The sequence below is a fragment of the Necator americanus genome, chromosome III (genome assembly GCF_031761385.1).
Source record: "Necator americanus strain Aroian chromosome III, whole genome shotgun sequence".
Classification (NCBI taxonomy): domain Eukaryota; kingdom Metazoa; phylum Nematoda; class Chromadorea; order Rhabditida; family Ancylostomatidae; genus Necator; species Necator americanus.
In genome coordinates this window covers 22,720,349-22,736,925 of record NC_087373.1, presented here as the reverse complement: position 1 = coordinate 22,736,925, position 16,577 = coordinate 22,720,349, and the positions used below count along the sequence as shown (strand labels likewise).

Sequence of the window (16,577 nt, the reverse complement as noted above, 5' to 3'; positions counted from 1 at the left end):
AGCCACTGCAACTGATTCTCAATGACAAATCATCCACATAGAGCAGATCCACCGACGTTCCCCAATGTTAGGTTCACGAGATTTCAGAAATTCCGGTTCCGTTTGTCCAACTACATGCTCACTGTAATTCAATGACAACCCTCGATATCACCTTTACAATCGCAACCAATTAACGAAGGTCACGCGCAGCATCTGTTTACCAGAACGCCCGATCTCTACCATCACATTTAATCGCCGTCTGCTAACAAGTTGCTAATAAATTTGAAATGAAGCGCTCCGCTTCATTTCAAATTTATTAGCAACTTGTTAGCAGAAATTCTGGCTGCCTAAGGTTTTCCAGTTGTTATTTATTACTTTTACCAACAGAATACTGAAAATTCGCCTTCTTCCGGAACATTTTACTCCCTTATTTTCAGGTCCTTTGGATATTACTAGGTTTAGCAACCATGCATGAACGCTAATTTCACCAGGCACAAATTTCTCCTCACAAAACAAAGAAGGGGCAGGAACCATGCGACTGTAACAGGAAAAATACTTCAAGAAGAAAAGCTAAGGATAATAATATACAATAAGAATAATAGTAATAATAACATACATCCAAGAATTGTATTAACATGTAGTGGTGAGCACGAGATAAAAAGAAAAAAAAATGAATTGCAGCGCAGACACGACATTGTGAAATGCAAAGGAACTCTAATCTATTATTCAAAAAAAAAAATTCAAATATTTAGCAGAATAGTGACCGATGCGGGTAATAACAGGCATGCTTACGCAGGTATGGTGAGATGTCAGTGTTGTCCCATTCAAGGTCAGCTGTTGCCCGTGCCCTCCACAAAGCAATCAATAGATCCAAGGATAATTCGCACCATAACACAGACAGAAATGCAATTGTATATCAGAAGAATAGACTGTAATAACAATGCGGATGTAGGGAAAAAATGAAGGTTAAGGCCGCACGGATGAGTCATCGGACGGCACTTGAAGGTCATTTGCTTAGTGAATTTGTTCTCTTGTATCATTCAAGACATCTTCCTGATCAGAACGATTACCGTAAGGAAACCGTCTTCCTCTTTGCAGAATGATAGTATTACATTAGGTTCTGTGGGAATAACAGAAAACAAGAAATACGAAACTTGAAGTACAAAACAATTGAACCAACCTTCAAAAAAAAAAAACTTGAAGAAGAAACAAAAGAATTACGTTGAGACAGTCCATCATTCGATGATTTCCTAAGAAAAGCAAAATCGCGACGATGTTAGCGTCCGTCTTTGATTGCTATGTTGCTAAGTGAGAATTCTACATACTGTCTAATTCTACATTCATAGATATTCATAATTGAATGCTGTTTATGTTTGTCGTGGAAAAATTCTAATGTTTATGGTGGAATCAATACGTATGTGTAATTACACAGCACGTCCGGTTTCACATTCTCCTCAGAACGATGCGTAATTGCTGGTGTTTAACCAGTTTTTGAGGTGGTGGTTGCAAACGAGAAATGAGACGAGCCATAGTACTGCAAATCAATCCTCAAGATGAAATCAGAACCGGTAAGTACAACAGAGCAGGATCCTTGGACACATTCTGACCAAAGTGGTTGTGTTTTCGATGGAAACTCACGAAGAAAAGAAGTAAGGGAGGTAAACAGCAAAGAGGACCAAGTGTGTTGTTTGAGTGAAATCGCCGCGTGGCGACCAGCGCACATCACGACACACACACGGCTGGTCGTCAATACGATGACCACAACCTCGTTGTGAAGCTGGATAGTTTTATTCAGTGCTAAGCAGACTGCAAGACTACAAAATTACAAAAAGAAACAATAACCGGAACAAATTTCGTTAGCTAAGGCGTCCTTGTTGAGCTTTCGCCTCAGTTTCATCAACCCTATTCTGCACGTTGGTGCTACGGCCACCAGCAGCCTCCTGTATCATGGCGTTGAGATTTTTATCAGACAGAAGTTTTTGTTCCATCATTCTCCACTCTGCGCTCGCGACCGTGCTACTCAAAAACTTCAATCGCTCAGCTTCGAACAAACTCGGCTTCTCTTCCTCTGGGAACTGAAAAGCTTTGTAAAACTACTGTAAAGCGGCTTAGTACTTAGTACAGAATGTGGTAAGAAAAAGTGACAGATGAAAAATGGCGCAACCTTTTCTCTTTTTTCCTTCGGCAACATCTTCGAATCCACAGGAATCCCTCTTTTTTCATTATAGTTTGCCTCGAACTGAAGAATGGTCTCCACCTGATAAATGGATTACGTAAGAACAGCCAAAAAGGACGAAAAACATTCACACTACCCGTTTTTCTTGCTATTGGTGAGCTTTCTTTAAATATTGCTCAAACTCGGTGTGCAGCTACTCAAATATCAGTGGGATCTTCTTGCTCCCTTCAGACATTTTTCCTCTTCACATGCTCGAAAAACTGCTACCCACTCGCTCCATTTTGAAAACAAAAACATTCTCGAAGTCATCCCTTCTTGAAAATTCAGCATGGTGAACAGGACTAATGCTTTAGTGTTTCGTCAACAAGGCTTAGGTGGGACTTTACTTATTTTTTACTTCTTTGGCAAAACAAGAAAACATGAATAAAAACATTGTCTGATAAAAGGCAACTTAAAGGCAGTCTGATAAAAAGCAACTTAAAGGCATCACCCCACGAATCTGAGGTGGTGCGAGTTTCGGGTTGATTATGCTTATACGGAGTTGTGGATTATGGAGAGAAGGGTGATTCCGTCTATTTTTCCTACTTACCGTAAAAAACGGCCCGGAAGATACGGCTTCGAGCGTTCCGGCGCGCTATTTTCTACAACAAGTTCAACAACACGTTTCTAGAGTCCTGCGAGCCACAATTCCGGCTTCGTACGATCAGGATCGTAGGAGCAACGCAGAAAGAAGTATTTTCATGGCATATTCTGCGATGAGCTCCGAGAGAGGGTGCAGCATTCGAGTGTTTGAACCCATTTAGATGTTCTTTACAATGAACGCAAAATGCTCTCCAATGTATTGGCCCCCCATGTTTTGCATGACATTAGATGGACTATACTAGAAACCAGATGTAAGCACCTTCCTTTCCAAATGGGCATGTTACTCAGTCTGTAGTAAGACAGATGCGTTTGCACATTCTGTTTCGAGCCAGTTGCTTCTTGAGCTTCGTGGAAGGTATTACCACAATTTTCACCTGGTCCTCAAGACCGCTTCTTACCAAACTGACCCGTATCGCTCCACACAATTCGTCGGTCATGAAAGACAAGCAGAAATTGATCTTATTCGAGTCATTTAGTGTAGCATATTCTCGCTGCGCACCAAGACCTGGCCTACATGATGCATTAACAATATGACCGTTAAAACACTTGATTTGTGCTAGAATGACTGCATTGATTGTGCTAGAATGGCTCCTGGGTATGAGGTGTCACCCTTATGGCTGTCTTAAACATGTTTCCAACGACAGATTTCCTTGCTTTCCAAGAGTGAGCGAAAAGACAGTGAACGAAAACGTTCTTGTTAGTATTCTTTCGAATCCATCGTGTCTTCCATTCACCATTGGATCAGTGTATTTCTACATTAAGGAATTATAGCCAGTTCGCTCTGCATTTACCTCTTCTCCTCAACGGTTTACCGCCGCGCAGTGGCGTGGAGGTGACTCTTAGCGTCGAACTGCGATGCACAGCGGAGGAACGTCCTCTGGCAGGTTGCCCATGCTGAGAAGGACTTCGCCACTTCCGACACTCCGATTTCTCGAAGTCTGATGCCTGGCTAACTATAAACTACTGTATTAAAGGCATCACCCCACGAATCTGAGGTGGTACGGATTTCAGGTGGAGTATTCGTATACGGGATGGGAGACTACGGAGAAGGAGGTGATTCCGTCCATTTCTTGCTAATTGCCGTAAAAAACGGACCGGAAGATACGGCGCCGCACAAGACTGGCGCGCTCCAATCGAACCTCTTGTACAAAATGGTGCGCCAAAACGAATGAAGCCGTATCTTCCGGGCCGTTTTTTACGGCAATTAGGAAGAAATGGACGGAATCACCCCTCCCTCCGTAGTCTCCCATCCCGTATACGAATACTCCACCTGAAATCTGCACCACCTCAGATTCGTGGTATGCTGCCTTTAACTGTGCTAAGATTCATCATTGTCTTAGCAAAATTTCGAAAAGTGGCTGTCTGATCCATATAGATTGGGCGACGACCTGTGGTGAAAGCTAGGCTCGCCAGGGCTGGGCTCTTAGTTTGGGTCGAAAAACCAAACTCGAAAATTAACGGAGGAACAACAGGCAAATGTGAAATTCGGTAGCTGACAGAAGCGAGGAAACACCAAGTAGTGGAAGAATCAAATTTGCTGAAATGTTGTTGAAACATTGGTATTAAAATATTCCAATTCTTTTCTGTTCTTTTTTTCTAAAATCTATCAAATATCTTCAAATACTGATTAAAGCACATGATACGAGAAAAAAGCAAGAGTAAGGTGCATAGGTCGACTTAGAGAAGAACGACGAAAGAAGCCAAGAAAAAAAATCAAAAATTGATCAGTCGAAAAAAGATCCTGTTCTTACAATATGACAATGGGACGACCCAGGTTCGATACTCCACTGAGGAAAATTTCTTCAAAACATAGAAATTTGAAACTTCTTTTGAAAGATGAAGATTTCAGTTATAAGTAGTTTTCATCAGTTTGAAAGTGGATTTATTGGAGTAGATTTATTGGAATTTCATGACTAAAAAGCTCAGATCCTGTGCACATTCTAAGGTCAGGGAGATGACAAACAACCTCGTCGTAAGAGGAGCAAAAGAAAAATGTCAGTTAGTACTTTAGAGAAGAAGGTTTGCCATAAAAACACTCATGTCGTTGTTTTTTCCTACCGCTTTTTGGAATTTTGGTGGGACAAAAATGACATTTTTCTCATCTTTGTTTCATCACAAATTTAGAAAAACTGCGAGGCCCTGAAAATCGAGTGATGCAACGTTTCATAGAAAAAGTCCTCGGCTACAACTTACTGGAATGCGATTTGCTTCGCACTAAGTTACTCTGGATAATTGAATTTTATTCATGATCACACATTTTTTGGCGCGCGAGCAAAAATTGGGATGGCATGTTTTTTTATTCCAGAAAAATAGGACGGGATTTTAAAAAATTCACGCATATATTCGGATAGGAGGACTAAGAAAACCTTTATGTGCAAAACTTCTCTTTTCCGGACTATCTGGTTTTCCCGAAATTTAGATGGGACAAATCCAAAAAAAGTCCGAAAATTTTAAATTTTGCCCCATCAAAATTCAAAAAAGAATAGGAGGTGGGAAAAAACAGCGATATGACTGGTTTTTAGGGCAAACCTTCCACTCTAGAAAGCCAGCCGAAGTATTTCTCAAGATGCGTTTCTGTTTTGCAAAAATTTTACTCAGCGGAGTGTCGAACCTGCGTTGCCCCGTTGTTACATTGTCAACACATTGTACATTTTCAATACAAATGTTGGGGCTTCCATACTGTCCCTCCTGGAAATAAATGTAATATTTTTCATGTAATCGTTTAATATTATTTATTGTTTTGTAGTGTTGTTATTTATTGTTTATTGTATAGTCTATTTTATAATATATGTAATTATCTAATACTACGTAATATTGTCCTGGTTATCATTTTATGGGGCGGGTGTAGCGAAGTCGATTAGAGGTCCCTTTTAGCCACACGATTGATGGTTCAAAAGCGCCCTAGTGCAAAAGAAAGCCTTTCATCGCTCCGGCGTCGATAAATTGGTGCCAGACTTGTCTGGGAGGATAAAAACACTGACTTGATCATCGGCTGGCTCCCGCAAGTCACTGTATAGGTCAAAAAGGTTTCAAAACCTCAATGATTACGATTTGCAGCAAAAACGCGTTGGCGCATCTCAGATGGATTGATATGCCAGTGAATTTATCCTTCATCCTTCTATCATGTTATCTTCCACTCACTACTAGCCACCACATTTTTTCACGACCCCCTTCCCTTGCAACAACCTGCTTTAACGACCCCTTGGTAATGGGGAAAATCCCATCACACGCTTGACCCTGGTCTCTAGTATAGTCCATCTAATGTCATGCAAAACATGTGGGAACCAATACACTGGAGAGCATTTTGCGTTCGTTTTGAGGAACATCTGAATGGGATGAAACACTCGAATGCAACACCCTCTCTCGGAGCTCATCACAGAATATGCCATGAAAATTCCCCTTTCTGCGTTGCTCCCACGATCTTATCGTACAAAGCCAAAATTGTGGCTCGCAGGACTCTAGAGACGTTTTGGTTAAATGGAAAAGGTCCAAAAATAAATAGAAAGGAAGAGTGCATAGCATAGCCGTGAGCAACAAATTAGGCCTGCATCAAGACCTTTGCGGGTTTTGATCTGAGGGATCATATGCGGATTGCTTCCTACTTAGTATTAGCGGAGCGATTCCACCACGCGGATGTCCGCTAACAACACAGCAACGCACCTACTGAGATAAGTCAAACGATTTGGGCTCCTTTTGCCTTTTTCGGGTGTAATATCTTAGGAGATGATGACTTGCTTTGGACAAGGCATTTGAGAGGATATGTTGCAATTGTTCTGACTTTCCACACTCTGACAAAGACTTCAACGCCGAAACTTTAGCTATAATGAAGATACTTAACAATCTTGGCTCTTGCCTCACAATGACAATTGAATAGTCTACAAAGATTGTTCCAGAAATTTTTGTAAATTTATGTTCAGTGTATATGTATGCTAAACTTAATGCAGACTTTGTTTACACTTACTTTTTTCATGAATAATTTCCGTACATCGGTACAGGTACGAGTTGAAAACCGAGGTAGCCTTCAGTTGTCATTTTACTGGTTTGAGGAATAAGCCGTGAGCTTTTTCTCAAGGTAAAAAGTGCGCAAAGGAACAAGAAATATTTCTAAAATGAAATCTACCATTGACATAAAATTTCTCATATTATATGGCAATTCTATTCGATTTTTCGTTTCTATTTATTTTCGTTCCTTCAGAAAATTAGATACTGAAACCGTTTGTGAGATTTGTTTTGTGCGCGGAGGGCACCGAATGGGGTACATTTAAAAAGTACAAAAATCAAAGTAGATAAAGTCACTGGCGTATCAATCCACTCGGGATGCGCCAACGCGTTTTACTGGAATTCGTAATCGTTGAGGTTTTGGAACGCGTGTTGGCCCATACAATGAATGCGGGGGCCAGCCGATGATCAACTCCGTGTTTTTATCCTCCCAGACAAGTCTGGTACCAATTTATCGACCTCGAAGAGATGAAAGGCTTGGTTTGCACAAGGGCGGTTTCGAACCCTCGACCGTGTGGCTAACGAACCTCTAATCGACTGCGCCACACCCGCCCGTAAAGTACAAAAATGACTTGGAAATAACGAAAAAAATACAGAGAAAAACGTGAGAAAAAACCCATAACTGGGCACCGAGAAACTACTGAACAATGGGAAGAAGAACAGCAGAGAGTGTACTGTTGATTAAATTCCACAGGCTTTTCGTCGTTTTCAAATAATACGAGAAAATTAATTTTCGCTTAACCTAGGACAGTTGCCAACTGAGTCGACCAGTGTGTAACCCGTTTTTGAGGTCAAAATTCCCTTTTTTAAAACGCAAAAATGAATGGCGGACAAATTTTTGAGAATTGCTCAGTCTTCGTACTCAGCTCTCATAGTTTCTTAGTTTTCCTTGCAATGTATTTTCTGCATCAAAAACTTCCCTGAGATATCAAAACTCGAGACCAAGTAGAATTTATTTCTTTCAACTCATGCACTAGAAAAAAAGGTTTCCAATAGAGTCAGTGCTCCGTCAGAATTTTCCACCCATTGCACCCTTGTAACCGCTTCGATTTCGCCTCGAAACCCCTTCTTCTATGGAGCACTATGCATGTACACCAAGCAAGGACCCGATGTCAGATGTCTGCAGCTGACTTCGCTCACACTCACTCCTTACCATCGTGAATAAAAATAAGACATTGTTGCATTTCTCCGATACTACAACAATGTACGCGCATCCACATGCGAGGTTGGGGGAAATACTCAGCGCTATCTACAATACATATTCGAGACCACAATTAGTTGCTGCATTAAACAGTTTCCAAAACAAAGCAAGGATCGATCTTTCGCTAAGCGTACGAAAAAACATTAAATGGGGATCGGTACCGTGATCTATCATTTGAATTCAAAGGATACGCTTACACTGAACGAAGAGTAGAAGCTAGAAAGTATGCAGAAACTTGATTTCATTGTGTCACACCATACGGGAGGTAAAGCAATCAAAAAAGTACAGTGTTCACGATATAGCTTGAGTTTTGCAATCACAAGCACACAACTTTCTTACGCAAAGATGTTCATGCAGAAAAAATTTCAATTTTCAAGAGGTGGTTTCATCATGCAACATTAAACTAATTGTTTAAGCAACTAGAAGCAGATTGCTTCAGCCAAGGTTGGCGAGCTGTTTGCCAAATGGGGGTATCCGATGGAGGAGCCTAATCGAGCAAACCGCAATCTTTGATCTTTGAAAAAACGAGGAAGTATGGTAAAAAAAAAATTCTATATGTTAGGACAAAAATCACCCCAAATTTGCTCTCTTCAACAACGGCCGGAATGCTGGAGTGAGTTGTCGCCTCTTCAGAACGTCAAGGTTGGCAATAAGTCGATAATAGCAAAGATCATCGATGATGAACTATTACACGATAATCAGCTCCATGTCCCTCTTCTTACGTCAGGATTTGAGTGTTATTCAACCTATTTATCAGTTCCGAAGAGCAATTGTGCACATGAAAGTTGCTTAGGAGCAGGTGGTGCAATTAGGCCATCACGGATAATCCAATTTCAATTAATTTCAATTCCAATTACAAGATAACCTCACCATCTTATTTCACCTATTTGTTTTTTCCTATTTCTTCCTTAGCCGTAGTTAAGAATTTAAGAAAGGGAAACTAGAAATTTACAAGCAAAAGAAATGATTTTTGTCCCTCATCCATTTTTGTGCGTCGTTGTTTTCGTTTTCTACACTATTTCTTAACTAATAGTTTCGTTCTCTCCTCAATTCTGCCTATTTTCATCTTATATAGTCGTTTTTTGAGCGTTACGATTTGCATGAAAGCGTAGCGTAGGTTTTCCCGATTAAGCTCCTCCCACGGACATTATCCTCCTCAATTAATAAGAAATTTGTTAGCGATGTAACACAGAACACCAACAAATTCAAATAATTGTAACAATAAATAATTGTAGAAGTATTACCTGCGAGTTCCATTCATATCCACTTGGAGAGCCGACAAGTAGATGCCGCAACTTTCCCCCAGACAGACGATCGATCTTCTCGAATTCTTCATCACTCATCTTGGGAATTTCCCTATAAAACACATCCTTAAACAATAGAAAGACAATAAGATTTTCTCTTGAAAATGTGTAGTCGATGGAGTATGAATCAACTTAAGTAGGTAGTAGATGGAAATATGACATCAAAGGCAATCGCGGTGAAGTTCTAGTAGCTCAGTTCAGAGTCGCGGTTCTCCCAAGTCGGTAAGATCACCCATTCTCCTGTTCTACCGTGTGATAGAAGAAGATGCTGAACAGACTTTTGATGTGACCGTAGGTCCCCGCAATTCACTGTATACGGTAACACGCACTTGTAAACCGCAACGGCACTGAACTACAGCCGGTATATATATATATATATATATATATATATATATATATATATATACATACATACATATATATGTATATATATATATATATTATGCAACAGTCTGAGCGTCCGGCTAAAGCCGGACTTCAGACTTTCTATGGTGTTTGCTTCGCTCGCCTTCACTGATAAACGAAAATTAATATTAGTGTTATTAGTTGTATGAAATTGGACTTGTGCATCTCCAGCAATCCTTCCTTTTTTACATTATAACTGAAGATTTCATAGTCTTCTTTTTAAACGCGTCAGTTCTACATTTGCAAAACATTCGAGCTTCAGCTTCAAACACTCCTTATCAATATATTATAGACAATATTTAAAAGTATCACGCGAAATACGGGTTTTTCTCCTGTTTTCTATATACGGTTGTCAAAGAATGGTGTTTTGGCATAAAATGAGGTGAAAGACATCATCCTGCTGATAAAGATAACGTTCCACGTCAGATCATATAAACATCCTGCTACTATTTAAGCAGCCGTTTTCATGCACGTTTCCACTTTCTGAGAACAGCATGATATCAACTTGAGGCGAACGAAGAAGGAAATAGATACGCGGAGGAGTCATGAAGGTGAAAAGCAACGCTCCCAGTGACCACGGCTTTAACAATTTATCTTTTGCGACATGCACACGAAGTTATTACGCACCATTTTATGACCCGCGGGACCCGTGCAACCCATTTTATGGCCTTCTGGCGTCAGTGCAGGATCCGACGCCGTGGGACCCGTCGCAACCCATTTTATAGCTTTGTTGCGCTGGTGCACCAATCCAACGCCAGTGGACCCGTCGCACTCCCTTCTATAGGTATCTGGCGCCGGTGGACCCGTCGCACCCGCTTCTGTAGGTATCTGGCGCCGGTGGACCCGTCGCACCCCATTTTATAGCTTTATAGCGTCGAGAAACCAATTCGACGCCGGTTGACCCGTCGCACCCCCTTTTTGAATTTCGTGACTGACACACACACACAAACACACACACACACACACACACGTGACAGAATAAGCCCGTTATTATATATCATGATATATATATATAACAACAAAACAAAAAAATATATAGCAAAGCTCGAAAAGATGCAAGAGACTTTTACCTTTTAAGAATGTCAGCAAACTTAGCGGTGAATAGCTACAAGGATGGTCTCAAAAAATTAGGTATGAGCAGTTTGAGGAACAGACGTATACACGCCGACCTAATCTTGTGTTTTCGGGTCCTCAGAAATGAAACCAAATTAGCGCCCAGCAAGTATTGGTGTTTCAGACCTACTAGTGAAAGAACTGGTGGTTTCAATTTACATTATGCTAAAATACAGCATAGAAGATTTGACCTGATGTTCAATAACTTCTATAGAACTGGTAGATGGTTGTAGCTCTTACCGCGTGATATTGTTAAAGCCGAACATAGTAGAATATTTAGGGGAATTTGAAGAAAATTGACATAAGCCGGTGTTTGAATATTCATGTCTAACCGCATGCCTCTGATTCTAGCAACTCTCTGATGTGTGATGTCTTTTGCACAGGACATGGAACTGGATCACGGATCACCGTCAATGATACCTCTTAGTTGTCTTTTGCATTTCTAAGGTTCTTGCACTGGTTCTCTTATAGTTATCTTTTTCAGCTTACTACGAGCCCATTCTTTTCCTTCTTCCGACATATGAAGTCTATTCTGGTCACTGAAGCTCATTCGCTAACGAGGATACTGATATCTTTTGGTTAAATCTCTCTTTAATTCCTTCCGTTATATTACCTCCTCTCTCAATTACTTCTGAATAACCTTCTCTTGCTAAGTTCCGCATCTCTTGGCAGGTTTCCTCTTGGCTGCCGCTTGTCTAGATTGTGGTGGTCAGTCGTTTGAGGATCACGAAAGTTGGTGAACCCTCTTGCTTAAGGTCCCCGTCAGATTCGCTTTTAGTTCAACGTGCTCCTTATGCCTTGGGCTAATTCGGCTGTCCGAACGCTGACGTTTCGGTAACTTGACCAATGGTAAACGCTCTGGATGGGATAGTAGATGTCACGAGAGGATTCTTCACCTTCTGGAGTAGGAGAACGACATGTTTGACATGTGGTACTTGTAATCCGCCGCAGAAAAAGACAGCGCTAGTCTTCTCTGGCAATAAATTGGGTCCCGGTTTCAGTAGAGTTTGTAGTTTCTTTTTGATTCTAAGATTCTCTGACTCACACATGGTGTGTTCCATTTGTTTTTTTTTATCTTTCTTTTCTGGTGCACCATTAGTGTATGTGAATAAATAAATAAATAAACTGCTGTGTCAATACTTCCTGTTGGTCGATCTGTTATGATCGCTGTCGTCAGAGTTTGTTTCCAAGCTGGTAAACTGCAGCAGTCAGATACTTGTTCTATGGCACTCCTATGCTATGAGATATAAGACGTCAAAATCCCTTTAAAAAAAATACTCTCAAGCAAAGTGGATAAAGTGTTAGCACTGTTGAAACCTTTTAGAAGCGCCAAAAGGACTAAAACCTCAATTCAGAATCATCTAAGGCTGCTCGCAGAGTTCACAAACGTGCGCTCAACAACCATCAGACCGCAGGCAGCGCGGGCGGCGCCGATTGCGCGGCTGTGAATTTTGCGGGCAGACTAAGATTTATAGACGTGTCCAGCCTATACGAAGACCTACGGGGATCACCAGATTTATCAACTCAGTACTATCGGCTGCTGCATTCGAAGCGGTGCGGTGAAGCCATGGTGCTTATCGAAGAGTGGTTATTGCTAACTTCACTCGGATTGCAGAAATAGTGACGTTCCTATCTCTATTCGTAACCACTGGCTCCACGACGCTCCAAGCGCAGCTGCCTTACGCAGCCTCACCGGGCTTCAGGTAGTTTTCATAATACTCTACAACTACGTTTAAAACACAACACACGCGGCTCTCAACCAATGCTCCACTACTCATAATGAGAAGTCACGGATAAGTTTGGAACATATACAGAAAAGTAGCAAGAATACATACGCATCTAAAAACTACCAAGACGTTTTCACTACTTTTTTCTGCTATCTCTGAGAGCAGGAGCGTTTGCATGTTTTCTCTGGCGATTCTTAGTCAAACGTGAAGAGTTCCCATTGTATTCCCATTTTCTGGACCATAGTAGTAATACTGGCATTTCTCATCAAATGATATTTTTGGTTAGGTTCTTCGAAAAATAATGACATGCATAATAATGCAAGTAACAAACAGAATGGAAACGAGATATCTCACCTACGTATTGTACTTGTCATAATTGGTGCGTCATTGTCGCACACAACAGGTCGCTCATTAACGCTACCTCCTATATAGAAAAGGCGGCCGTTGTCGTCCTCAGCAAACATGTTACCTTAAGCGGGAGCTTTGATTTTACAACCAATACGTCAACGACTGAAAATGCAGACAGCTAAAAAATAAGGGAAACCGATTCGTTTAACCTTTTGCATCTTCAACAACACTGGGATTTTCGAGAAGCCTGAAGTCCGCTTCTAGTGTTTGTAGCTCGTGTTCGTAGTCAACGCCAAGTACTTTTAAACCAGAAATTACGTCTTCAAGAAGAAGTGCAGCTTTACCAAGATTCTGAAAAAATCATGACATTCAGTCACTTCTGGTGCGTAGCAAGAAAACAGCAATGGTGGCAACCTAGTCATATCAAGGCTGCAATATATAATAACTAAGGTGATCAGCAAGGAACTATGGAAACTCCTACGGTTAAGAATGCAGTGTCATTATGAGTGCTGATTTAGAAAAAAAATAACGACAATGTTAATTTAAAAAAAAAAAACGAACCTTTGCATCGATCCCCTCCAAACGTAAGTATTTCAGTGACTTCAACATTTTTAGCCCCATCAATCCTATATCATTCGATCAGTAGATAAAAACTCAAGGAAAACTTCAATCATGTTTAGACAACATCATATATCACAAAAATTGCCTGCCTTTTGCGGAAATACGATGACAACCACTTAAATCAAGCATTTCTAGTCCATCCATCATTCCTCCTATCCTTCCTAATGTCCAATCATCAACGTAGGGACAGTCAGCAAGCCGCAACATTCTCAGATACTTAAGGTTCTGTAGATTCTCAAAACCTGAGGATTAGTAAAATTGGAGCGGGAATTCAGAAACGTGTAAGGGAAGAAGTAATACCTTCAAACATGAGTTCGGTTCCAGAAGCGTCGATTGCCTCAATGTGAAGGCCAGGGATCTTGCGCCCTGGGAGCTTGTAATTCTGAAAATTTTTGCCAATCAGAGCGTAAAGAATCTACACTAATTAAATGCAAATGCCTCTTTTTGATCCTTTCTGTACCATGCATCATCTCCCAGAAACTTGACCGATGCTCCCCTATGAACCAAGAAATGAGCGGCAGCAAGATCAGGTCCCAGAAACAAAAGTCTCTCCGGCATCATTCTGAAACCGAATTGGATGATCAAAACAAATTGCAGCGTTGACTAAATGCTCACCTTTGATCGTATTGTAGATGTTGAAAGTGCCTATATCTTCTGTATCTTCTAATATTGTCAAAACTATGATCTACGTAGCGCATTTGTGTGTGTGCAGCAAGAAGATCAATTGAAACTGCTCCAGTGTCTTTGCGTGTCATATCGGCACGATCCTTTTTAGGAAGCACTGGAAATCCACTTTTTATGAGAAATGTTTAACCAGGTTCTGGAAGAAATCATAAGAAGATGGTTTCAGAACAGATACATGATATGAAACAACGTATTTTCAACAGGACTTCACTTCTTACTGTTTTTGAAAGACGCTGTCAAACAAAGAGTGATAATAAAAATGTAGCGCAAATAGAAATATGAAAAGGAGCTTGTAATATTTCCCCCTAAAATATCACCCTACCCCCGTTGATCTCCTGCTTAAAACGAGGCCTCATTCATTCCTGTTCCTCTTGTCCGATGTTGCATCGTGATGATCTTTAAGATCATGATTTTCCCTGCAGGATAGAGAGAGCAGACAACAGGTGAACATATTTGAAGAGCAGACCAGATTTGTCGTCGACTGGTATCTTCTGAGAAACAAGATAACTAAACAGAAACCTATTAGTTCATGTCTTGAGACTTCACTTTGTGAACTTTTCTCGTTTTTGAAAGTATTCTCCACAAACGAGTAGCGGTCTGATCCCATGTAGAATCTCAATACAACAGCGACAAGACAGAATCTTCGAGCGTGGACCGACTACGGTACCCTCCATCGGGTGACTTGGCGTAGATAGGATGCTAAAATTGCGAGATTCCGATATGTAAGTCTTTCCTCTGCCCACAACATTGTTAACTTGTCTATCTACATAAAAGTTCATCTATCGCAAATTGATATCGAAGCGTAGACGAAGATTTCCAGATCCACCACTGATTTTCTCAACTGCAGACGTTCGATTCGAGCTATCACACGTGTGGATAAATCGATATTCAAATCCTCGCTGAAAATGCAAACTTCACCTACTCCTCTGCTGTCGCATGTTCCGAGGCACAGTTCTTCGCTAGTGTGATGGATGGTGTTTAGCCGGTATTGACTTCTCGTCTCGATCTCTTCGATGAAGTCGTACTTGACCTTCTTGGGTTGTTCATAATGAAATCCTCAACAAAAGCTTCCGATGCAGACGCACCTATGTTGTATGTATAAGTCGTCCCATTCGTTCCTACACCCCAGATAGCACCCATAGTTCAGTCTTTCGCGGTGCTGCCATATCAGGCGTTACTTTGAAGTTAGGAAAAGACTCTTTACCCTTATTGTTTCCAGCTTATTCAGCTTCTCGGGTTATTGTTCATAGAAATGAAGTTAGTTGTGGATGGCTTGCCTGTTTCCCTCGTAGTGAACATGAAGAAGCTTATCTGCTGGAGTCTTCTTCGCGTTTTGCAGTCACATGACATGTTTCTGGCCGGAACTACAGCAACAGTGAAGGCATGAATCCTAGTACAGCAGCAGGGAACCAGTCCGTGCCTTCAATTGAGGCGTGTTCCAGACTAGTTCATTCTTTTGCTTAGCTCAACCCGGAGAGACCTGAAGACGCTGGACGTAGCCTTGTGGCTAACCGTTAGTGTCCCTAAACAAGGGAGATCTCCATCGAAAAAATATACACCAGATATGGTTTTTATACGTTTTCTTGGGACACAAAAAACAGTACAGGAATAAGAAAGACCGGATGGTGTGTTGCGAAAATAAATGCACAATTTCCTGGGACTCATTTTCGAAAGACATACACTCGGATAGCAACAGATTTGGGCGATATGCACTTAAAAAGCTTTGAAGATGGACAAAGTTGTATATAATCTTCCTTAAAGAAATATTCGAATACGAAAAGATAACGCTACCAGGTCTTATCAATATTGTTACAGCTGCAACAAATCACCAAAAACAAACCATCCTGCGGCTTCTCAGGAGTTAGGTACATTCCTGTTGGGGTTTTGATGAAATTTCTCTGCAGTTCAGTCTCGCGCACGTGCTCTTCCTAAAAACGCCTAAAGGTTAATCCAAAACACTGCCACAACTCTTTTTTGTATCGCTGCTAAAGACCAATCCCTGATGTTTTGAATCAATACGCAACTCACGCGTGCTTTCTCTAACTCTTGCCATCTTTGAAAATGGCTCCATTTGTGGATAAACGAGGTTCTTTTCTGCACTCCAAAAAGTGTCTTGGTGCCACGAAATAGCATCGGAAGAGGTGATGGCGAGGACATCTACCATGCATTCATCTGATCATTTTCTGTTCTTCTTTAGCTGCAGCGCAGCAAGACATTTAATCATACACTTTCAGACACTTTCAGACTTTCGAATGCAACATCTTCTAGATTATTACATATGGTGGCGTAACGAACAGTGTTTATCACATAAACAAATCCAACAATACCCATGAGAGAATAAACAACCCAGCTGTATCACAAGACATTCACAACAGATG

The 16,577-nt window shown here is 41.0% G+C and overlaps 1 protein-coding gene across 1 annotated transcript; it reads right to left on the bottom strand.

Moving 5' to 3' along the window:
- Nucleotides 1-1,835: 1,835 nt before the first annotated feature.
- RB195_010551 (uncharacterized protein) lies at nucleotides 1,836-16,356 on the bottom strand (the record flags this gene model as incomplete). Its single annotated transcript, XM_064191613.1, has 12 exons — nucleotides 1,836-2,054; nucleotides 2,144-2,236; nucleotides 9,242-9,353; nucleotides 12,901-13,015; nucleotides 13,104-13,245; nucleotides 13,456-13,520; nucleotides 13,605-13,757; nucleotides 13,816-13,897; nucleotides 13,954-14,077; nucleotides 14,131-14,296; nucleotides 16,040-16,127; nucleotides 16,228-16,356. 12 exons carry the CDS (start codon nucleotides 16,354-16,356, stop codon nucleotides 1,836-1,838), a joined length of 1,488 nt encoding a protein of 495 aa, XP_064049196.1.
- Between the last annotated feature and the right edge of the window lie 221 nt (nucleotides 16,357-16,577).